Here is a 23,886-nt window from a genome sequence, read left to right on the forward strand (position 1 = left end):
GTTAGGGCTGCACGATTATGGCCAAAATGATAATCACGATTATTTTGATCAATATTGAGATCACGATTAATTATCACGATTATTTGTTGATTTAACCAAAACAAATTTTATTGTCACATAGGCCAATTATAACTGCTTTTACATCCATATTGTGCTAAATTCCTCCTTTATTGAAGGATACTGTGAAGGAGTATGCCATTTCAGCTGTTGTGCGACCGCTTTCCATACATGCAGGTTTGCCGTATGGTATCTACCTGACGAAATAGCAACACGGATTTCATTGGCTCATTACACTGCCACTTACATGTCTGCGTTGCGCTCTGATGCTACGAAACCCACGTTAGGGGCAACATAAACATTGCTGCATGTCACGCTAGTAAACACTAATAACACGTTATACAGCAGGTAGCGTTAGCTACAGTAAACACTAATAACACGTTACACAGCAGGTAACGTTAGCCTACTGTTAGCCACAGTAGTAACTGGATTAAACACAGCTAAAAAGCCGACAGCTAAACGGTGTAGTGTGAATGTATGTCCAACAGTCTGCTGCTAAAGCTATGAGCTAACAGACACAAACTGGCACTATAGTCACTGCTGTTGTCTGAAAAACAAAACATACGGGACATAATGTTGCGTTTACTGGTAAACTGGTAAACATTGTGACCGGCTTATAATGACCGACTGCTACCCGTTGTGGAATTTTCCTCCCGTTACTCCTCTGTCCTCTGTGACGGTCCACATCTAGAAACTAAGCTGCGCGGTGCAGGGAACAACTCTGATTGGCTCACAGAGGCACGTGATCAGAGAGTGGTTTATGGAGCGCTAGAGTGGCTTTGCAAAAACTTTGATAATGAGCGTTCTCTGACGCATTTTCAATATCGCTCGATCACGCAAATTTGATCGTGGGAAGCCAAAATCGTGATCGTGATTAAAATTCGATTAATTGTGCAGCCCTAATGGTGGTAAATAAATGATGTTTTTTAACAATGAGCTGCATCATATAAAGTATGATAAAAGTCTGTAATATTCCCCAATGTGTTTAAAATCTCACTTTAGGAAGGGATTTAATTAGTATTTGCTTTAAATGCTTTAATCCAGCTGACTGTGAGCGTTTTGTTTGTGATTCAATTCCATTCAAGTATGACAAATGACAGCTTCCACTTATTGTTCAGTCCAGGTGCAGCTCTCGTTTGAACAAAGATATGGGATGTCACCCAGAATGAAGCTGCTGCTTTCTTTGTAACATCTTCAGGATGAAAAAAAACTCTTTAGGGAAAAAGATATCAAACAAAACCTTAGGTGCAGAGGTAAAACCCAGCTGTCAGCCCAGCTATGAAATAATAAGTAGTTTACTACATTAATTCCTTCTGCATTGCTTTTTACCTTTTTTTAAAGAATCATAAACACATGAGTTTCCAAATGTATTGGACTGGTGTGACTACGACTGTAATGCTGCAGTCTTTTCTCTGTGCTAAGGGGCCTTTGTCACGTCAGGAAAAGTAGCATCTGGTAGGTTGTATTCAAAGGACCAATCACGGTTTGTTGACCTTTATAAACGACAAGGTAATTCACACGCATAATTGGAAAGTTTGACTTAAAGCTACATTGTGTAAGACTTTCTCCCATCTAGCGGTGAAATTGTATACGACAACCAAGTGAATATTACTTTCTAGCTCTTCCTCCTACGGTGGCCGAACCCAAAATTAGCTCTCTCCATTGTTTACACGCAGCTGTTCTAGCCCCTCCAATATTAACTTTGGTCTTGTTGCTTTGCCTTTCGCGTTGCCGTTTTTAATTCTCTTTTTCCCTTCCATGGCGAGTAATCTCACCATTAGGTGTAAGAGGGGGAAATGCGGAGGTACTGTATGTGCCTCTTTGGCTAATGTATTTTAATGACTGAGGCGCTACATGGCTGCTGTCATTCGAGCGAGTCGCTCGTATGTATTCTGAATGATTCTGAATGTCAGATTCTACACTTAGGAGAATACTTTGATTAGTTGGTGGAAGTCATTACACATGAATGAGCACATATTTGTGAAAGAGCAAAGTTTTTTTTTTTTTTGCTAAGAATCAACTCCAAAAATTATACAATGTAGGTTTAACAGAGGCGAAACCAGACTTAGTGATCATATTTAAAAGTAAAGGCCTACTTCCCTGTCAGGTTCACAAACACTGCTGGCGTAAACAAACTATTCAGAGCATCACAAAAAAACTGTAGTTGTACTTTTTATTGTCTCATTGTATAATTCCTCGTATTAACAAATCTGACCATGTTGTGTTGTTGTCTTTCAGCCACCATTCTGTCCTGTGGATGGATCATCTATTTAACGTATTACAACTCCCGCAACATCGGCCTCATCCTCACCCTCATCATCAACCGACTCTACAAAGATGGCTACATTCATATTGGTGTGTTCGTCAGGAACTCTATCACACAGTGATGAATAGGGAGGAGGAACGCTGCCAAAGCTTTTCAGTTCAAGGCGTTCACTCAGTCTGCTGAATATTTCATGATGAGCCGGCTTCTCTCAGTGATTATCACCATAGAGTCTGAGTAGCAAACTGCAACCAACGCCAGATTGAATTTCTCTACATAAGAACTTATTTCATAAAGCACCTCAAGGCCATAAATCCCAGTGTAACTCTCAGCCACTTCGTTGTGATTAGTTTCTCCCAAAAACATCAAGATACCTTGTCAGAATCATCCGCTCTGTAATACAACCCTAAGTACCGTACAGTCCCAAAATGAACCAAACAAAACGCCTGAGCACGTCGAAGTGATGCTTACTTTGTAATGAGACATGTTTGAAATTTTTCAGTGAATTAACAAATTCACAGCAGAGTGTGTTGACAGGCACCTGCAGCTAACTGGCTATGGGTAAATGGGACGTGCAAGAACGATTACCAAAGCAGCATTCAAATTTAATGAGGTAACGTCTCTTTGCCAACATGTGTCGCTACACAGTGTGCAGTCACCCTTGTTGCCCCCTCATCTATTTTTAATTATTTTTTTTTATTTATTGATTCAAACTTAAGTTCTAAAGAGTTAATTTCTCTGTCTAGGGGTAGCATTTACACACACACACAAACATGTAAGGGCACAAAAAGTTTGGAAATAAACCGAAGAAGAGCAAGCCTTCATAACAAACGGCACAGTTTTCAGTGTACCTTCCAGACACAGTTTATAATGTGTTAAGCAGGTTTAAACAGGCCTGAAGGTGCGTCTCAACGGCAGGCCTGAGTTGAGTCAAAATTCCTGCAGAGATTACAGGGAGACGCTGACCAAAACAAGCGTCATGTGGGAGGAGCTGAGGCCCAGTACACCGTTATTTTTGAAAACAGGGTTTTTCCCGCCGTTCGAAAAATAAAATAAAAAAAATCCTGTCCACAGATGCCCTGTTTAAAAAGAAATCTCTTGATCAAATTAAAAAGGAAAGACATAATGAAAACGCTGCCAAGTATTGCTAAGTGACAGTTTCTGACCTATTTGTTGTACAGTTAGATCCTAATTAAGATAATTTTTTCCAGGGTGAGAAGAGAGACAAGGTGATTTATTATCCCAGACTGTTTTTATTCATACCAGGGCTCACACAACCATCTAATTACATCTTTGTTTTAATTAGCTTCTTTGTTGGCTTGAATTCACAGCACTGCGATCAAATCCAAACCACTTTACACTTGCTTTTGGAAATTGTAATCATAACTTTACTATAAATACTCTGCACTGTTATTTATGGAAATATAACGTGCACTTTTTGTGTCTGAACCCCCCCCCACAGGCTCCTTCTCCTTCTCTGTGCTGTCGGGTAAAGTCATGTTCAGAGATGTCTACTACATCAACCAAGACATGTCTATCAGGTAACCTGACCGGTGCTGCATTGTGTGCTTCCCCCTCTGTTCCTCTATGATCTTATAGCTTGTTTGCTGATTGATTTAGTTTTTCTGTGTTACAGGATACAGGATGGCTTCCTCATATTTCGTTGGTGGAAAATGTATAACCCAAAACAGAAACAGCATGGTGAGTAGAGGGATATTTGTTGACAGAGGAGCAAAGTTCTCAAGATTATTTTTTTGGGCATGTTTAGGCCTTTATTGACAGGACAGCTAAAGAAATTAAAGGGGGGAGAGAGGGGGATGACATGCAGCAAAGGGCCACAGGTTGGAATTGAACCCGGGCCCACTGTGTTGAGGAGTAAACCTCTATATATGGGTGCCTGCTCTACCAACTGAGCTATCCGGGCGCCCAGACAGAGGAGCTAAGTTAAGAGTTTATCATTAGCCTGATACTTGAATAAATGCAGCTTTATTGAGCTTTCCTTAGATTTAAAGTTATTTCCTTTATCTTTATTTATTCCCTACATCATAATTATCAAATTAATTTATCTATCTATCTATCTATCTATCTATCTCATAAATTTGTATTTTTTTTTTTTACCTCCCACCTCAAATGAACCAGTTATGGAAGGAAACATCAACATAACTTCTGAGTTTCCTCTGTGTCCCTTGTCACCAGACCCCAAGGCAGAGACCAGGCTTTACATGACAGTCAACGGCTTTGAGTTTCACGTCTACAACCGCACCGACCTCTACGCCCGACTGCAGGAGACCTTTGGACTGGACCCCACACTCATAACACCCAAAAAAGATGACGAGAAGGGACGAGAGGACAGAAACAAGACCCTAGAAAGGTACGACCAAGGCCCTCATCCAGCAGCTTTTCCTTGTATTTAGTGTTTGTGGTAAACAAAAGTGCAAAAAAAAGCATCCAATTCATAGATGATTGATGAATGGAGGTTGGATGACAAGCAGCCTGAAAAAGCTGCACAAATGCACATTTTTAATCTGTTTGACACCAAACGCATTGGAAGTGTCGGTACAGATAAGAGCTGTTCTCATTTCCCGCTGACGGCCAAATGAATTGTGCTGACTGGAATTGTAGCACTATTGAATTGTTGTAAGACTGAATGTCTTCTGGCTTCCCATTAAAGTGTGAACATCAAAGCAGAGAGTCCAGACCACACGTCATCCTGGCGCTCCCTCATTCCTGTCGTCAAAGTAAACATCAGCACTGTAAGTACCTCGCTAATCCAGCAACAAGGTCTACGAAAGGAAGCATAATTCCCCTTTTTTGAAATCGCTTCAAGAGCATTATTGAAGGTTAAAGGTGCCTTCATTGTCATTTCTGACCATACACAGAGAAACAAAATGTGTCCAGTGTTTCCTTTAGGGTTCATTTTAGCAGTGGGGACAGACCCCTCCCAGTCCCGCGCCCCGCCGCCAAATGTATGTATTTTTTAGGTATTAAATGGAACTGAAGATATTCACACATGAGGCATATTTTCATTTTGTTTTGATTGAACTGTATTTTTGAGGAACTGTAGGTCTACAAAATGAATTTTACAAGACATTATTCATAGGGAAACCAAAACCCAAAGTAGGCTATAGTATGAAATCATTCATATTGAAACTAATTGCGTATTTGCCTCAGTGGCAAAGTTTGCAGCCTTGCTGTGTGCATTTGATTTATCTTGTCTTTTGCAAAAATAACTCCAAGGCTCGGCTATAGGGGAATTCAGAAAGAGGTGGCCCATTAATGCTGAGTAGCATACAGTACATGCTGCTAGATGGTCCCCCTGTGGCCTGTTCTTTAACACTAGAATGGCCAGGACTTTTTGAAATTTATATGTGTAATAACTTTGCTAAATAAAAAAAATACAATCCTGCTGGTACCTGACTTTTCCTAAAAGAGTCTGTATTTTTATTTAAAATTGTTTTTATATAGCCTACATTACACAAAAGGCAAAGAAAATACAATCACTTTTACCTATTTTGGCCATTTTTTCGCGGTTTTGTTTTTAATCTTTGGCGTGGTTGAAGATGCATCTTGGTTGCTTAGTAATAATCATAGTCTCTGTCAGAGAAACGTAAATCTTGAGTAACAAGTGTGGGCATCACCGATGGGCCCAAAGGCAAAGCCAGAGTCGGTAACGTAGGCTACGGCGTGGATGGACTCTGTTCTGAATCAGAAGGAAAGCACCGGGCGCTCACTCTGTGAAAGGCGCAGTACACATAGATGGCGGGTAGCTGTCTACGTGTTCATATAACTTTATACATGCTACAACTGGCTGGAATCATTGCACACATCCTCTCCAAGGAGTGCACCAGCTGTAAAATGTCCCTCCCGGAGGAAGTTCATGCAGCAACTGGCAAAGTAGCTGAGAGCGGAGTTTATGGAGGAAAAAAAGGGAAGCGGCGCCCGGTCCGAACAGCGCTGTAAGACGGTAAGACGCACGGGCTGTGGATTATATAGAGGACCGCCCCTTGTGCGTCTTGCGTCAGATGTGGCCAGCCAATCATAGCTGGCGTAGTGAGAAAGTGCTTCTGAGGGATACGCGGGGAGGCGTACCCATATGTGAGATACCTCACTCATGCTATCAGAGAACCGGGGTTACGGTCGTAACCTTAAGATTCCAAAGCGCTCTTCTTTTGGGCAGAACCAAGGAGAGCGATCGCGGATAGGTCCGTCCTTTGCACCGAAACTTTTTACAATGCAACAACATATTTAAAGAGCATCAAGCTATTACAGTCTTTATTATGTAAGCACATATAATATATATAATATAACAGTATATTAGCTTATATTAGTCATTTGTATTAGGTTAAACAGGGATTTGATAACGTTTTTTAATTTAAGGCCCACCCACAATTGGTCTGGCCCATCCAAAACTGGAATCCTGGCGCCGTCCCTGGGTTAGGTTAGGTTATAAATGTTCAAATAACAAACTTTTAATTGTTATTTGGCTGTGAATTATGTTGAATGAATTTCCCCCAATATGTTTCGGGACATGAATGTATGAAATAATCACAGTTTAGCCTACTATGCCATGATATGATATCAAGGGCGTTGTATAGAATCAACAGCCACGTGCAATTTAGCTAGCAGGTGAAGGTGAAACTAAAAATGTACAAGCACTATGGACTAATACAGGCTTAAATGAACTGACAATATAAGTTATACGACTTACAGTTCTCAAGGATGCACACATGCCATCTCAACCGGGTCCTCCGGACAGCCTGTCTCTTTTTTCTTTCTCCCTTTTCTCCGAGTGGGACGTGTGCCCACTCGCGTTGTGAAGCGCGTGTCCGCGCTATTCTTGGACGTGCTTTCTAACGATCACTGCTGATAGACGGCTTTTTGTACATTTCTGATACTGTGGCGGGAGAAATCTAACCGTGGCGTACCGCCACTTGCCAATCAACATAGAGGAAACACTGGCTGTTCTCTGCTCCCATGTATAGGATGGGTTAAAGGACAATTCCGGCGCAAAATGACGTGTAGGCACGTGACATGTAGGGACCCTCATTATGCTACCGTTGAAGTGTGGTGCTATTTTTAGCCTTGTTAGTCATCTAAAATAGCGATTTACCATCTGCCCCAAAAGCTAGCGTTAGCAGCTAACCACTGCTTTGCGGTAGCTTGTTTAAAGCGAGAGACGCATTCGATTAGCATGAAAACAGATCCCAGAGAACATTTGACTCGGTACACACATGTGGAACCTAGGTTCATTTTGCGTTGCAATTGTCCTTTTTAAATGCAGTGGGCAGCCGCAGGCCCCTGTTGAGGAAGAGAAGTGATGAATAAAAAATAACCTCTTAAGTGTTGAAGCCTTTATTGCATGTACGTTTGCTCTCCTGTAGGGTCGTTTGGCATTTGGGAACCACCACCTCCCCCAAACTCTGTGTGTGAACTTTGAGGATGCCTTCCTGACATACACCACCAAGCCTCCATCCAGCCACCTGGACCAGTACATGCACATTGTCAAAGGCTCGCTGGAGAATGTGCGCGTCATGCTGGTTCCCAGTCCACGCTACCTTGGCATGCAGAATGATGAGTAAGTCCAAGTCACTTACTGATGAAGAAACATCAACATTTGACTTAATTTTGTTCATTTAATTTAATCGCTGTAAAATCCCATTTTCAAAGGCTGGTAGTTTCAGAGGCGTTGCTGTTTAAATTCAAGGGTAACATTCATATGAAAGTAATACCATAGAGATTGAATAATGTAGCAGACTGACACTTGTTGTCAGTACCAAAACTGTTTTGAGATAATACTCTTGCCTAAAAAAATAATGTCAAAATATCTATAATTCTGTGCACTGCTCTCTCTGTTTCTTCCTTTTTTTTATCCTGCAATGTGTGTGATGTGAATCTTAACAAGCAGAGGACTCGCTCTATATTTCTCTGCTTGTTTGCACAAAATAAAAAAAATGCGTTTTGTGCAAGGAATTCATTCCAAATAAATAGTTTTATTTGAATGAATGAGTTTCTTTGCTTAAAACATTCAAGTAAGTTTACTGTATTTAATGGCTGACTCTGCTTTTAGTTTGCGGAGTACGGGAGCTAAAGCTTTTTTTTTTTTTTTTTTTTTTAAGTATAAGCTATTGGATATAGAATAAAGGATGTGTAAATCAAAATTTGGCAATTGATAATTCTGATACCAAAAATGTAGGCAGAATGTTCCCTTTTTTTTGTTTGTAACTTGGAAGCTTTAACTGTATTGCATTAAAAGCAGGGATACCACAAACCATTATCTACACTTCAGCTGAATGAAACGACATGGAGAGTAACATTACGTTTATCTTCTGTGATTAAGAAGTCACTTTCAATATAAACTTGGCAGCTGTAGCCTCTGGGGAAAAAAGCCATCAGTGATTTCAACCTCTAACAGTCCTTGACGTGTCTAAAAGCTTTGTTGGAATGTCTAGTGAGATGAAGCAAAAATATCTAAGCGGAATGCCACTGCATTTATGAAATTGCCTCTTCGTGCCAGAATCAAGCTTCAATGTGGACTGAATATCTAATTGCTGTTTAACCTGCTGTGACCCTATTTGTTCTTAACCTGTACATAAAACTGTACTTTGCTGTTAAACTGTGACCTTGTGAATTTCTCTTCTAGACCTCCCAGACTGATGGGAGAAGGCTTTGTGGTCATGCAGTCAAACGATGTTGACATCTACTATTACCAGGATGAACCCGGTATGCTCATGCATGCACACGCACAAAATCTAAAAATGGTAACCAACATGTTGCGACAATACCAAAAAAAAGCAAAATAGTTTTTAAGTGGGACATACTATATTTTGCTATCGAACAACCCTGCACACTTTAGTGCTTGCAGTAAAATATACAGTAAGCATGACCAATGGACGTTAGCTAGTTGATTATCAAGGAGCAGTAGTATTATAGTTTCAAGATTGTTGTGTTTATGTTTAGTATACGTTGTCAGAGACCGAGTCATCTAATATGGAGGACGACGCTATTTAGTGAAGTTTGAGAGCAAGGCATGTATAGTCGATCTATGCAGAAAAAAACATGACACACACTGAGTGGCATTTGCATAATGATGAAGGAATGCATAAAGAAATGTATGAAGAAAATAATACAAAAATAAATAAGTTGCGTGGGGAGGGGGCAACAGGACAATAATACATACAGCAAATAAAAACATACATACATAATTACATAAATATATACATTCCAAACATTTAAATTAATTTTAAAATTATTAAATAAAGAGGAAAAAATTTAATTGAATAAATAAATAGGGTAATTTATAAATACAAAGGTGAATAAATAAAGAAGCAAATTAAAACAAAGTTCAACTTACGTCACATTTTATCAATTACTTAATGGCTACATTTATTTAAAATTATTTTTGGCACCTTTATTGGCATATTAATTTATTTATCGAGTCATTTATTTATTTTAGATTTTGGCAGTTTACACCCTCCATAATTAGGCTAATCTGTGTCTGTGTGTGTGTGTGTCTGTGTCTGTGTACAGGGCTGGTGCCTGTGGAGCAGGAGGGTGGGGAGGAGGCGGAGACGTGCAGTGAGGACGATAAGCTTCAGGACCTGCCTCCATGTTGGGGTCTGGACATTGTCTGTGGAAAAGGAACTGACTTCAACTACGGCCCTTGGGCGGATCGTCAGAGGTTAGTAAGATCGTAAATCTCAGCACAGTTCAGTGCTTATTGCATAAAAAGTGGCGTTTGTTGAGAATTGGTATAATGTGATTGACATCTTAGCAAGTATTAAAGTGCCCATATTATGAAAAAAATCACTTTTTCTGGGATTAGCTAACGCTAGCATGCTATGTCGTTCTCAATAGCAAAGCACTGCTACAACACACACAAGTTCACCATAATCTACAAAAGAACTACTGTACTTACATGTGCGCCCTCATTTAGAAGTCTCCCAGCTAATCCTGCCTTGTAACTGACCAAAGTTGGAGAAACAGGCTTTATTTTACTGTCTCTAGAGTTAGCTAGCTGACATGCTCTACATCTGAGCTACTGAGCATGTGCGAGTGCAATCAAAGATAGTAGTGAAGAAGAAGATGAAAAGAGGTATCACTCTGTAATTAAAACAGAGACCAGGTGAAAAGAAGATCTGCAGCAGTGAGAGAGAACTGTGCAGTACAACAAATATGGTGTTTTTTGAAAATTAAACCATGTAAACCTATTCTGGTACAACCTTAAAATACAGTTATGAACCTGAAAATGAGCATAACATGGGCGCTTTAAAACACAGATGAGTACAAAACTGCACCATTACAGAACCTCTCCTTTTGAGTGACAGGCGACATGCCAGTTAACCTCAGGCCAATTTACTTGCAATGGTACAATTTGTTAATGAAACTTAGTAGGAAAACATGGCACTATTTTTTTTTTTATTTTGTATCTTTAGTAGGTACTTAAAAAGCATATCAATACAGATGCAAATGTCATAGATTTAAGATGAGTGTTGTTCTGGTCAAGTGAGACTCAGGGCCCTATTTTAACGATCTAAGTGCACGGCGTGAAGTGCCTGGCGCAGGTTCGTTTAGGGCGTGCACAAATCGACATTTGCTAGTTTAATGCCGGATAAAAGGGTTTGTGCGCCAGGCGCATGGTTCAAAATGGTTGTACTTAGGGTCTTCAGTAATCATAGGTGTGTTTTGGGCGTAACATGCAATAAACCAATCAGTGTCATCTTGCAGACCCTTTAAAAATCAGGCACATTTCTACCTGCATTGCTATTATGATGGCAGATTTGCACCGTAATATTTTTATATGTAATCTTTTGCATGTTTGTGTGTGTGTGTGTAACAAGCATAGTGTGCATGCGCTGTGCATGAGCCTAGGCACATTTTACTAATGCGCTGTTAAAACAACAATGAAATGCTGCGCTATTGACTTTAGACCAGGTTTTTGTTGGTCAATGGTGCGATCACTTCCCGCTGCCTTAAGATAGCAATACGCCAAGAATTCACCTGAACACACCTCCCCCTGTAAGACCAGCACGCTCATGGGCGCACAGATGGCCGCAGGTGCATTTGCTGTTTAAACGACGCGGGTGCTGGAAGGGAAATTGACAACTGCGTCGGTCTTAAACTAACAAAGACACTTGCATCGGGCTTTGCGCTGTGCTGAGCCGGGTGCAAGGTAAAGGTACTTTAAAGGCTTTAGATTTGGGCTTTATGTACAAGGTCTTGGATTTATGCAAACTCTCAATTTCCTCAGGGACTGTCTGTGGAAGTTCTTCCTTCCGGCTGACTACCAGGCCATGAAAGTGACCGAGGTTGCCCAGCCAGGGAAACCCAGGCAGATCCAGGCCTTCGAGCTCCGCATGAACATCATTGCTGACGCCACCATCGATCTGCTTTTTACCAAAAACAGGGTGACTCTTGCTCTTGTGTGCTTTCTTCTCTCTTTGTGTCTTCTTCTTTCTTTCTTTCTTTCTTTCTTGCCAACCTCCGTGATCTTTTTTTCTCTCCCTGCTGCTCCTGCTTGTCTTTATTTCATGTCTCGTCGTACGTTATCTATTGAAATTGGTACCCCTAAAGTGTCTGGCCGTTCTAGTGTCAAGGCAGTAAAGCACCCATCATTAATAATTTGACAGCATGTACGACTATTCTACTGCTCTCTCACCCCCCATGCTCTTCATCCCTGTTACTAGGAAACCAATGCCATCCATGTGAATGTAGGTGCTGGCTCTTACCTGGAAGTCAACATCCCCATGACTGTAGGAGAGAACGGTAAGTGTGTTAAAATCTGTTGCTCTTACTAATGACAACAGACATGATAAGAAGCTTTATCAAATGTAAGGATGAACTCCTACTTAGGACAATGTCAAAAAGGCTTGTAAAATGAGAATTGATGATTTAAAAAAAAAAAAAAAAAAAAAAAATCAAAACTTGCAGTTTCCATTTAGTTATTGAGCCACGTGCCGGATGTCAGGCACTCACCTGGAAATGTACTTGAGTTGATCCACGCTAAGCCCTCAGCAACACAGAGGGCTACATTTTCACATTTACAGTAGGTCAGTACGTAGGCATGGCCATAGTCAGGAATACCTCAGTATAAATCAGTTCGAAGATCAGAGAGGGCTTGAGTCAAATTCAAAATCAAGACTAAAGTAAATAGCCCTGCTCAAGACTGAGACCAAAACAGAGACTCGTTAGTGACTGTGTTTGCACGTACAAATTAATACTAACAATGCAGGAGCTCTGTACGATATTTTTCTAACCCCAGTTATATAGAGCATATGGTTTTGACTAATGATTGTATTTTTACAGTTACATGTTATCCACATAAAGGATCCACTTAAATTATGTCATGTCCTGTGTAAATGACATTGAAAACATCCAGTATTGGCAGAGACTGAGGAAAGCCCATGTCAAAATTGGCACGAGACCAAAAGAAGTACAAGACATCATCAAGTGGACAAGATCACATTGACCTACTATTGCTGTGAACTGTAGCCTGGGGGAAATTACTTTCTCTAGTTCTCCATTGCTCTTGATTTGCTGTAAAACCATGCACACACGTAAAGTCAGTAAACTCTTCTACATGAGACTCCATTGAGTATGTTTGTTTAACACTCGCCACACCTCATGGGTCAAGTGAGCTGAAATGTAATCGTGATGTTCCCCTCCCCATTATACAGTAATACAGAATAAAAGATCAAGTAAAACCATCAGGAATTAGATTTGAAGCCATATCCAGAATAAAACAACTGACCTCGGGGGAACATTGACATTCTCAACTCTGATAGATGTGAGGAATGTGTAATAATTTATCACACTGAGCAGATAATATTGTGTCAGTCATCAGTCAATGCTCTCCTCTGTCTCCAGAAATGCAGTTAACATAAGTAGCTTTTCAAGTTTTTGCTGGTAAATGACGTTATTTGCAAGAACTTGGCCCTAGCTTTGGGTTTTGAGAATTGATGGGCCCTGCTTTCCTGTCTGTCTCCTCTGCCCTCAGGCTACTCTCCTACCATTAAAGGCCAGTTGCTTCATGTGGACACCACCAGCAGCATGCAGTATAGGACTCTCCTGGAAGCGGAGATGCTGGCTGTACGTAGCAGGCAATTATACAAGAAGCTTTTCAGTTCAACACTTTGGAGAGAAATTTGAAAAATTGTTACTTCTCCATCGACTTTAGATGCAAGGGAAAGCTGAGCAAATGCGTTGTCGAACGTGCATTAATACATAGTGCTCTGCCACAAGTAAAAAATCGTGTCCTGCCTCTGCCTATATTTCAGTTTCACGTCATAGCCGGCTACCCTCGGGTGTGGAACATGCCTCAGTCATGGCAGTGTGAGATTGAGGTGTACAAGGCCACCTACCACTTCATCTACGCCCAGAAAAACTTCTTCACCGGTGAGTCCTGCAACAAACAGACTTAAAGGGTAACTACCGGGTTTTTTTTCAACCTGGACCCTATTTTTCCTGTTTTTGTGTCGAAGTAACTGATGGTAACGACAATCTTTGACATTGGTCCAGTATTAAGCAAGATCGCTGCAGTCTGCAGCGGCGAAACAAGCTACAATGTAAGTTAATAGGGTAATTGTACAGCTTGTATTTACCTTCACAAAAGTGCTTGTTTTGCTGCTGACAGGTTCATATTAATATTCTAAGTGTCTGACAACATATGGAAAGGATTTCTGAGGAGGTTGACCTTTCTGTTAAAGAGTAAGATCCTTTTTTAAAACATTAAAACATCTGTGAAATTGCGTTCGCTAAACCCACCAGACTCCATGTAAATAAAAAGTAATTTTAGCATCGTAAAATACACTTCATTCAAAGTTGACAGAAACAAAATAAAACTATTTAAAGCCGTTTTGGGTCGTCTTTCCACTTTTCCAACCATCACAACTCTAGTTTTGGTTGAAATAAATACATAGTTTACCGATTTACATATGAAAATATGCTGGCTCTATACACGGTAAAAGCATTTTTTTTTTTTTTTAAATGGAATCTGGTGGGTTTAGCGCTAGCGACTTCGGAGCTGTTTGTGGTTAAACAGAAAGGTCTCAAAGAGGTTTTAAAGGTCTATCTCTGAAGGGATGCTTTCCATAATGTTGTCAGATACTGAGCCGGTCAGCGGCAAAAAGAGCACTTTTGTGAAGGTAAATACAAGCAGGACAACTGCCCTATTAACTTACATTATAGCTTGTTTTGCCACTGCAGCGATCTTGCTTAATACTGGACCAATGTCAAAGATTGTTGTTACCATCAGTCACTTAGACACAAAAACATAGGAAAAATAGGGTCCAGGTTGAAAGAAACGGTAGTTACCCTTTAACCAATGATAGGACATCTTGTGCAACATTTAGCGCTTAGCATTTTAATAGTGAAATGTATAAAAACTAAAAGGAAAAGTTTCAATTTTTTTCACTTCATCACTCTTCCTTCTTTCTTTTTAGATTTGATCCAGGACTGGGCGAGTGACAGTGCCCCAGACATCTACTCTTTTGTGCCCTATTCCTGGAAGTTCAAGATCCTTTTCCACCAGTTTGAGATGATTTGGGCGGCAAACCAGCACAACTGGGTTGATTGTTCCACCAAGCAGCAGGAGAATGGTAAGAAAGATGCTCTTCTAGATGCAAATAACCATAGAAGCAGTACAAAACTGTATTGGGTAAAGCTAAATTATGTAAAAAACGTATTTGATATCTTTTAATATTTTTTACACGTTATACCGTAAACACATTAAAGTAAATATGACAAAGGTGTGAAAACGCCACAGATTTTTGCACTTCTTACATTTACAGCAATTTTATCTAACAAGCCATTCACATAGACATGACATTTTTATCTACCTATTCTGAAGTAAAGTACACAATTTATTCCTAACTGAAATAAATAATATTTGCTGTTAAGAATGAAGTTACATAAAAAAAAAATCACATTAAATTTACAGGTTTATAATCATTTTGTAATAAAAATATAATAAGAATACATTAAAAATAAATACAAAAATGCAATAACAAATAGGCCTACTGTTATATATGAGTTTAGCGTTAGCACTAAGGCTAAAAAAATTTAAGAAAATCGAAATCCAGCCATGGAAGGCCATCAATAATCAATCAATAACGTAATGCCTCTTAAACACTGGAAGCTGATGTCCATGACTGAATATGTTGTCTCTATTAAGTCATGATATATTGTATACACAGTACATACTCCACTTAATCCCAGACCAGGGCAGACTAATCAATTGCATTATTGATCTTCCACAGTGTACCTTGCAGCCTGCGGCGAGACGCTCACTATAGAGTTCACTTTGCCTTTCAACGAGTTTGTTCCAACCACCTGCCGTACCCGCTTCAGCTTGAACGTGAGTCACGCTTTAAGTGAATATGATTTGTGTCAAAAACAAAAGTCCTTTATTTGAGTGTAATTGTAAAGATTTGTTTCTGTCTGGAAAATGTTTCTACAGAAGTATGACTGCACATAAAGTGTATTTCTATGTGCCCATAAATGTGAATTCTTTGACAGCAACTATGAATATGTGTGGGTGCATGCACGTATATATGCTTTGTCCTCCTCAGGCAGAGGATACAGATATGCGATTGTCCCTGCCAGAGTGCCACCCAAGCCGCTACCCCCTCCTCACCCTGGCCAAAGACTACCAGAACGTCAAGCTCCCCCCAGACATGTTCATGCCAGGGGAAAACCAAAGTGCTCCCCCTCCCAAACCCACCAAGTCCCGCTGGAGGAACATCACCCACGCAGAGTGAGTTAAAGCTGGGAATTATTTCTCTCTAGTTGTGGGCAAAAAGCGAGTGTGTTAGCAAAGAGCAGGATGACTCATCATCATATTGCTGACTAACATCAATACTTGGGTAGAAAATAAATGTTGTCAAGGTAGTAGGTGGTAATTTAAAGCTATAGTGCGTAGTTTCTGTCGCCCCCATGAGGAATTAATGATAAAAGTAATGACAACACCACTGTTCAGCCTTTCGTAATCGTGCAAGCGCCCCCACACAGTTGCTAGTAGCCAAGGAGGACATGGAGGATTAAAAAAAAAAACCTAATGGACTCTTCAGAAGAGGTCATTATCTTTATCTTGAGTTTCTGCGCGCGAAGTCACCGGAGGAAAACAATTTCTAAATACAGAGAGTTTTGTGTGGAGCTGATGGTCTTAATTAGCTTTGTATGAACTCATTTGGCAATGGTTTGAGTGTAACGGACGTTCATTAGTATAAAAAAAAAGTAACGCACTAAAGATTAAAAGAAAATGTACCTCATACCTTTTTATGCTTTGCATTGTTCAATAGTTGCTGCCTCGCTTTATTTTAAGTGAGATGCAATAGCCTGTTTAATTAGGCTTTTTTGGGTCAACTATTCTGTATCCATCTAAGGCCTAGTCCACACGTACACAGGTCTTTTTTTAAATGTAGCTCATTCTATGTGTTTTGGCCTTTTGTACACACAAAAACTGCGTTTTAGGTCACTGAAAACTGATTTTTTGGAAGACTCCTTCCTGGGTGAAGATTTTCAGACATTCAGTTTTCAGTGTTGTCATGTAGACAGGGAAAACAAAGAGTTTTTGGCTTGTAAGGTCAGAGTGTGCGCCGTTATCTACTTGCTAACAGGACTTTTTTTTTTTTTTTTTTTTTTACACATAAATGTGCACTTACTCTTCTACTTTATTGAGAAACAGAGGCGTCAGAATTGGCTTTGAAGTGATCGATGCACCTTTGCAGCCAAGTAGCCTTACAGTGATTGCGGGTTTTTTAGGCTTCTGATTGGCCAACATCCCTTTTGGAGAATGTTGCAAAGCAGGATCTGTTTTCACATTATAAGCACCAACCTAAAGGCCAGGGAGATGCTCGAGAACCTTTGCTAGTTGGTTAGCACATGCACTGTTCATGATAGCTCAACATTCCGATCATTTATAATGGAAAAACCCAGAGCCAGACTATACTCATGTAGTACTAGGAGAGACCTTCTTACCCCCTGGGAGGTTACGATCAATATCTCTCTGGACCGGTGCGCTCTGTGCTGCAGAGAAATCAGGCGTGACCCATTTGCTGTCTCTTGCCTCTACTGTATGTCCTTGAATTGAACGGTTCATAAAGCGAACAATGTACTGGAAAATCCACTTGAAATGATGATAAACTCTCAATAATGACTGTGTACTGAGTGTGTGTTTTTCTTCCTTCCATCAGAGCTGGCTGGGTGGATTGCTGGAGTGTACCCAACTTCTTGCTCATCATTGACTACACCTGGCACCCCATTTATCCCCAGAAGGCTGATGAGCAACTCAAACAGTCGTGTAAGCTCACCGCTTTAGTGTCATTGTAATTGTAATTCTTTGTCCTTTGTTCTAAAGCCAACCATGACCGAATTATTGTGAACTGTGTAAGAAAATGTAACCATGTTTAAAATCTTCCCTCAGTCAGGTTACTTCAGTCTTACCGAGCTGTTTTACATAATGTTGCGTAACTTGCCTGTGGTCTGTGTTTTTTAAAGTGTCTGAGATGGAGGAATCCATTCTGTCAGCTCTGCGTCCCCCGGAGCACACCTCGGTACACCACAACGCCCCGCCGCGCTACACCTCCACGTCTGCTTCAGCTGCCCATAGCCGGATGCCCGCTGACCCCACAGAGCTCCCCCCCGACAGACTTCACGTGGAGATGGATGTGTCCCCAAATTCTCAAATCATCCTCTATGGGCCTTTGCTCCGAGCACTGATCTCCATCAAGGTACGAAAGTCCTTGAGTCAGTCTCTAATAACAAAATTCTGGATTTTAATAGTGTGGATGCATATTTTGGATAATAATGAAAGCATCAGGAAAGAATTGGTGAAATGAAGAATTCGAAGTCTACGACGCATTAGTCTCGCTTCGCCAGACCTTCCTGCACAGAGCTGCGGAGGAGGGTCTGGCTTGTCCACACAGCATTCCTGGATAGGAAAAAAAAAAAATGCTCTGGTTAATTGCCAATTCTTTAAACCAATCACAATCGTCATGGGCTGGCACAGGGAAGAGCCACAGTGCCATGCAAAATAGCCTCAGGAAGGAACTTGTTTTGTACGTGTACGTTCAAAAGTTGTTTTAGTCGCGCAACAGTTAACCATAGTCCTCATAAATCGAGCAGAATTTAGAATTCCGACACAAAGAAGTAAGGTAACGGTCATCCGGCCGAAAAGAGCGAAAACCGATTGACCGGCTGGAATTGGCCGATTTTCACGTGATCAGACATATGCCGATTTTATTCCGGTCAAATGCTGTAAATAAATAACACTGTAAAGGCTACCATACACAATGCATAGGAATTATATATAGGCTTGCAAATAATAACAATAAACCCACTATTAATTACATTATCTCAAAGCAGTGGAACTACTGTAGCATGTAAATAATGCACATAAAATACAAACATGAGTAAGGGCGTTCAACAATTGCCAATTATATCGAATTAACAGCCACGTGCACCTTAGCTAGCAGGTGATTAACATCGCGCAACATCAGCATCACACGTGCACATGGAACGCACATGTAGGGAACCTTAACCTGCAACATGTCAGCTGTTTGGAAATTCTTCAGCGTGTGTCAAGAAGATAACAAGTTTGCAATATGCACTATATTTATATAGTTCTGTTTTATAGCGATTGATTATTTGTTCAAAAAAAATGTCTACCTTCTATGCAAAATGTTCTATTAAAGAAATCGGCTAAATTCGGTATCGGCAGTTTAAACTCAATGAAAAATGGGAATTGGCCTAGAAACTTGTAATCGGTGCATCTCTAATCTAGACTAACAAAGCATTAAAGACCCCTCTAACCTCCCTTCCATCTGTTCCCACAGGAAAACTATTTTGGTGAGGACGACATGTACACAGACTTTGAGGAGGCAGTATCCAGCCCCGTGTTGTCCACCTCCACCTCCTCGGGCCTCGGTTGGTCTCCTCTGGGGATGGAGGACAGGGGACAGAAGGACAACTCAAACCTCCACCCCTTGGACCTGCGCCCCTGGGACATCACCGTGCTCATCAACCTCTACAAAGTCCACGGTCGACTGCCAATGGTAAAACTGGAGACTGCCAATAGTTTGTTTGAATGGTTTGGTTTTAAAAAAGAAAAAGAGCATGGGAGAGAGATTAGTGTAGTATAGCAAATGGGCTATGATCAAAGATTATGAAACTTATAATAAAAGTCAATGGAAATGTGCACTATATAAATGCACGCAAGACATGCAGCAGTAAATAAAAGAAAATGAATCGTAAGTTTCATGTATAGAAATAGATGAAAAATCAAGATGCTGTAGGCAAGTTATAAAAAAAAAAGAGCGCATATGAGAAAACAAATGAATAATACATTGTGAACATTTCAAGTAAAATGTGTAAATATATGTTTATTCACCGGCATTTGTTTCCTGGCTTGCAAGGAAGTATTTTTTGATTTATAACTGCCAGCCATGCTTTTTGAGTTGATGTGCGTTTATGTTTACGAAAACCAACCTCGATGCATGAGTCCACATGTTTTCTCCCTTTCTCGGGGCCGCCAGCACTGCAGCAGTGAGGGTCCCGAAGGTCCATCCGGCTTCTTGGAGCGGCTGTGTTTTGAGATGAAGAAGGGTTACAAAGAGACTATGCTTCAGCTGCTCCTGTCTCCCATTCACATCTTCATCAGTGACAACTACCAGGTCAGAAACACAACCACACGTGCGCCTGATGGGATGTGCTGCTTATTTTGGCTGCATTCTAGTGCAGTCATTGCCTAGATTTAGACTTTTATCTGAAGGAAAATTGCTTTTTTTTTTTTGTCTGTGTGTCCAAAAGCACATAAAAGCTCACAGAATTATTCTCGGGGTAAAAGTGACAGGTTGACCCCTACATTCATCATTTTAATTTAAAAAAGGAACAGTAATACAAACTTAAACTATGTGGCACATCTCATGTGCGAAAACAATGAATGCACAAACAGCAATTTTTTTCATCTGAAGGCGTGACTCAATCCTTACAAAATACCCTGAATAAAGCGTTTCAGGTTGGAGTTGCATAATGTTTTCACCAGCCACATCTTTGCATAAGCACCTGCATATTGTATAACCACACCGAATTTCTAAGCTTTAGCCATGAGTTGGATCCTATTTATAGCTCGGGGTAAATATCTTTCCCTAATCCCTGACAAAGAATGTGTGGCCCTCATCTCTCTCCTCCAATGAGATAGCAAGCTCTTTTTTGTGGCACATGCAGGGATGTTGTGGAATGAAACTCTTTTTTTTTAGCTGAAGATTGCTATGTTCAGTTTCTGTGGGTTTACCCACACTTACAAGGTAGAGATGTTATGTTAGATAAAAAAATATTTGTGTGTTTGAATCCGTTCTTTTTTCCACAGCGTCCCACAGCGGACGGGGTGTTGAGGGACGGCCACCTGAGTCTGTCTGGCCTGCAGATGAGGGCCCATGCTATGTTCTCCGCTCAGGGCCTCCCAGTGGGCACTGACACGCTGGAGTACGCCTGGCTCATCGACATGCAGGCTGGGGGGCTCACCGGCAGGGTCACTCTTCCACAGGTGTGTGTGTGTGTCTCTCTCTCTCTCTCTCTCTCTCTCTCTCTCTCTCTCTCTCTCTCTCTCTCTCTCTCTCTCTCTGTGTGTGTGTGTGAGATTTGGCATGCGGTAGGGATGAATATGTGCAACCTTAGATTATGATTACATCATAGATCTTTAGGTCAACTAAGTGGGAGTATGTGTGACTGTTGTAAAGTATTTTTCAAAACATGTTTTCCTTGTAGTTTGTCCACCCCCGCAATGACTGTATCAGTATGTATGTTTTTGTATTCATTTGCCCTAGCACTAAATGTATCTATTGGTTGTTTTGGAGTACTAATGTGTCTGTGTGTGTGTGTCTGTGATTATTAGGTGGCCAGTATGATAGAGTGGGGTGAGAACTTCCTTTTCCACGGGGTTTCCCGAGAGTTCCAGCTAGAACAACCCAAGCCCTCTGTCATCTGCCAGCACGGCCTTGACCGTCGCATCTGCGATGCCAAGGTACAAACAGGCAGTAAACGATGAAATGCTGCACAGTCTGAGCCTCATTTATCACGTTTTCCCTTTTATCCGCTGTAGCTGTCGAGCATCGGTTTGAACTAGATGGCAGACGTGTGTGTCTGAACGTCACGCTGGAAGCTATTACATTAGCTCATTATGGCTCATTTTTGGGGAGATTTGACTGTTGCTCAGAACTGTCCGGAAAATGTGCAAATAGCAGCCAATAATAAAAGGAGACCGCTGTGAACCTTTTGTCTAATGATGCATGACTCAGAAAGCACACTTTTACACAGCTGGAGGAACTGCCTGTGACAACGAATTCTAACACAAGGCTATTGATGTACAGCAACCATGCACGACATGCATACACAACACCATGATGTGCGAAGTAACTTTGAGAGAAAACAAGTCTGTTTCACAAACTGTCTTGTTTGTATGTGAATACTAACAAGGATATTTTTAAAAACTCTGCCTGGGAGACCCTCATTAGTTTCAGACAACCACGCAGCTGTGGCTACAGGCTATGCAGCGGTATATAAAGCACAGCCAGACGGAATTAAAAGTTTCTGCTCCTAAATGATGGTTGTCTTTCAGCTGAGCTGCCTGCCGGGTCACTGTCGCACATCAGAGGAGCTGAAGTACACCATGACCCGACTGGCCATGGATGGAGTTGACCTCTTCGTAGTGGAGCATGGCTGTGCTGCCAACATCAAGGTAATTGGCACCAACTGAGAAACTCCTGCACACTGTCTAGCTTGCAAAAATTATAAAGTTTAATAGCAGGCAACGTTTTGGTACTAGACCGTCTTCAGCAATGCCTTGGGGTGGCAGTAGCTCAGTCCGTAGGGTCACAGGTTGAAGTCCCTGTACGGACCGAAGTACGCAGTGTGGACTGGTAGCTGGAGAGGTGCCAGTTCACCTCCTGGGTACTGCCAAGCTGCTCTTGAGCAAGGCACCAACACCCCCAACCGCTTGGGGCGTCTGTCAGCAGTATACTTTTTCAATAAAAAAAAAAAATTTATAAAGTAAAGATGGTCTAGTACCGAAACGTTGCCTACTATTAAACATTATATTTCATTCAGGAATATTTTCATTCAGGCATCTTAGCCTGTAGATGGTCTAGTCCTGAAACGTTGCCTACTACTAAACTTTATATTTTTTTGCAAATTAAGACAGTGGACGATAGTTTCTTTGCAACTTTCGACCTGCTTGTTCCCTTCCGGCGCACCTGTCTCACGTTGTAGTATTTTTCTGTTTAAATCCATGTCAGTTTGTGAATACACTGTTAGATGTGTAAATAATCTTTTCTTACTTTCGTCCTCCCCAGACGGCCATCATTCGCGTAGCCAACTGCAACCTGCACAACCAGGCAGTGGGAGAAGGCATCAGCGCTGTGGTGCAGGACGTAAACATCCGGCAGTACATTGAGCAGCAGCAGCACAGCGAGGCGACCAGGCTGCAGCCAGCCGGACAGGGTCAAGGTCTGGGTCAGCCGCCAGGTCTCGGTCAGCCCCCTTTGCTGCGACGTTCTGTCTGGCTGGAGGCGGGTTCAGTCAACCTGAACCTCATCACAGCAGACATCGCCCTGGCCGCTGACCACCCAGCCAAATGTGAAGTCCAGAGGCATTTTCTGGAGCAACACGATGCACAGAGCAAAAGGTAGAAAACAGAGTGTCAAGGTTATTTCCTTTTCCAAGGTGTGCGTGTGTGTGAGTGTGAGACTATATTCATGTGGTCCAAAAACCGGGAGCCCAGTATACCTGTGGGATCCCGACAGTTTGTGGGGCCAAAATACTGGACCCCACAAGTTTTAAAGGGCTGTTGAGGGTTAAGACTTGGTTTTAGGATAAGAAATATAATTAGGTTATGGTTAGGGTTAGGGTTAGGCATTTAGTTGTTAAGGTTAGGGTAAGGGGCTAGGGAATGCATTATGTCAATGACGGGTCCCTACAATGACAGTGCCACAAATGTGTATGTGTGTGTGTGTGTGTGAGTTTAATCAAGGGACACTGCTGGTAACGTAAAAGCACTGTTTACAAAAGAAAAAGTCAATGCTGAAACTTCTTTTTAATGTAAAAATGACTCACTGGCTTTAATACACCTCGGTATAAAGAGTCAGTCACACGATGTTCAGCTCGTAATGTAAAATAGGTCATTCAAACCAAACAAGATGATTCGTTTTCTGTCATGTACAGTGATCCAGCTCATTATATTTGATAATCAGCTGGTACAGTAGACTAGTGTTATAATGAATTGAAGATCTCATAAAAAGTCTGCAGGGAGCCATTATCAGTACAGATGTTCTTGTCTAGCTTGGACTGGACATGGCGGTTTCTTATTTCTTTAGCTAAACACAGTTCATGTGGGTTATAAGTAATGGTAAAGAATGTATGTATGTTCATTAACGATTCAATAGGCCCTTTCACACATGGTTGTCAGTAAATTACTGGGATAACCTTTCAGGCACCGCTAGTGATTTTCACTATTCACTCATGCAGCCACATTAAGGAACATTTCAGCCTTGTGCCTTTTCACACTTGCCATGGCAATG

General features: G+C 41.2%; 1 protein-coding gene across 10 annotated transcripts in view; it reads left to right on the forward strand.

The window, feature by feature from the left end:
• The window catches only part of kiaa1109 (KIAA1109 ortholog), a 91,177-nt gene that overhangs the window by 3,826 nt on the left and 63,465 nt on the right, over window positions 1-23,886 (forward strand). For all 10 annotated transcript variants that reach the window (XM_028566582.1, XM_028566583.1, XM_028566586.1 and 7 more), the window contains exons 3-25: window positions 2,296-2,412; window positions 3,783-3,861; window positions 3,957-4,021; window positions 4,517-4,691; window positions 4,992-5,073; window positions 7,702-7,895; window positions 8,961-9,040; window positions 9,848-9,998; window positions 11,568-11,724; window positions 12,004-12,082; window positions 13,314-13,405; window positions 13,594-13,711; window positions 14,758-14,913; window positions 15,574-15,671; window positions 15,886-16,070; window positions 17,509-17,615; window positions 17,813-18,045; window positions 19,150-19,368; window positions 19,849-19,986; window positions 20,682-20,858; window positions 21,207-21,335; window positions 21,930-22,049; window positions 22,663-22,994. In XM_028566582.1, the coding sequence (XP_028422383.1) occupies window positions 2,296-2,412; window positions 3,783-3,861; window positions 3,957-4,021; window positions 4,517-4,691; window positions 4,992-5,073; window positions 7,702-7,895; window positions 8,961-9,040; window positions 9,848-9,998; window positions 11,568-11,724; window positions 12,004-12,082; window positions 13,314-13,405; window positions 13,594-13,711; window positions 14,758-14,913; window positions 15,574-15,671; window positions 15,886-16,070; window positions 17,509-17,615; window positions 17,813-18,045; window positions 19,150-19,368; window positions 19,849-19,986; window positions 20,682-20,858; window positions 21,207-21,335; window positions 21,930-22,049; window positions 22,663-22,994 (3,283 nt within the window). The remainder of the gene's footprint in view (window positions 1-2,295; window positions 2,413-3,782; window positions 3,862-3,956; window positions 4,022-4,516; window positions 4,692-4,991; window positions 5,074-7,701; window positions 7,896-8,960; window positions 9,041-9,847; window positions 9,999-11,567; window positions 11,725-12,003; window positions 12,083-13,313; window positions 13,406-13,593; window positions 13,712-14,757; window positions 14,914-15,573; window positions 15,672-15,885; window positions 16,071-17,508; window positions 17,616-17,812; window positions 18,046-19,149; window positions 19,369-19,848; window positions 19,987-20,681; window positions 20,859-21,206; window positions 21,336-21,929; window positions 22,050-22,662; window positions 22,995-23,886) is intronic.

Source organism: Perca flavescens, chromosome 20, assembly GCF_004354835.1.
Source record: "Perca flavescens isolate YP-PL-M2 chromosome 20, PFLA_1.0, whole genome shotgun sequence".
Lineage (NCBI taxonomy): Eukaryota > Metazoa > Chordata > Actinopteri > Perciformes > Percidae > Perca > Perca flavescens.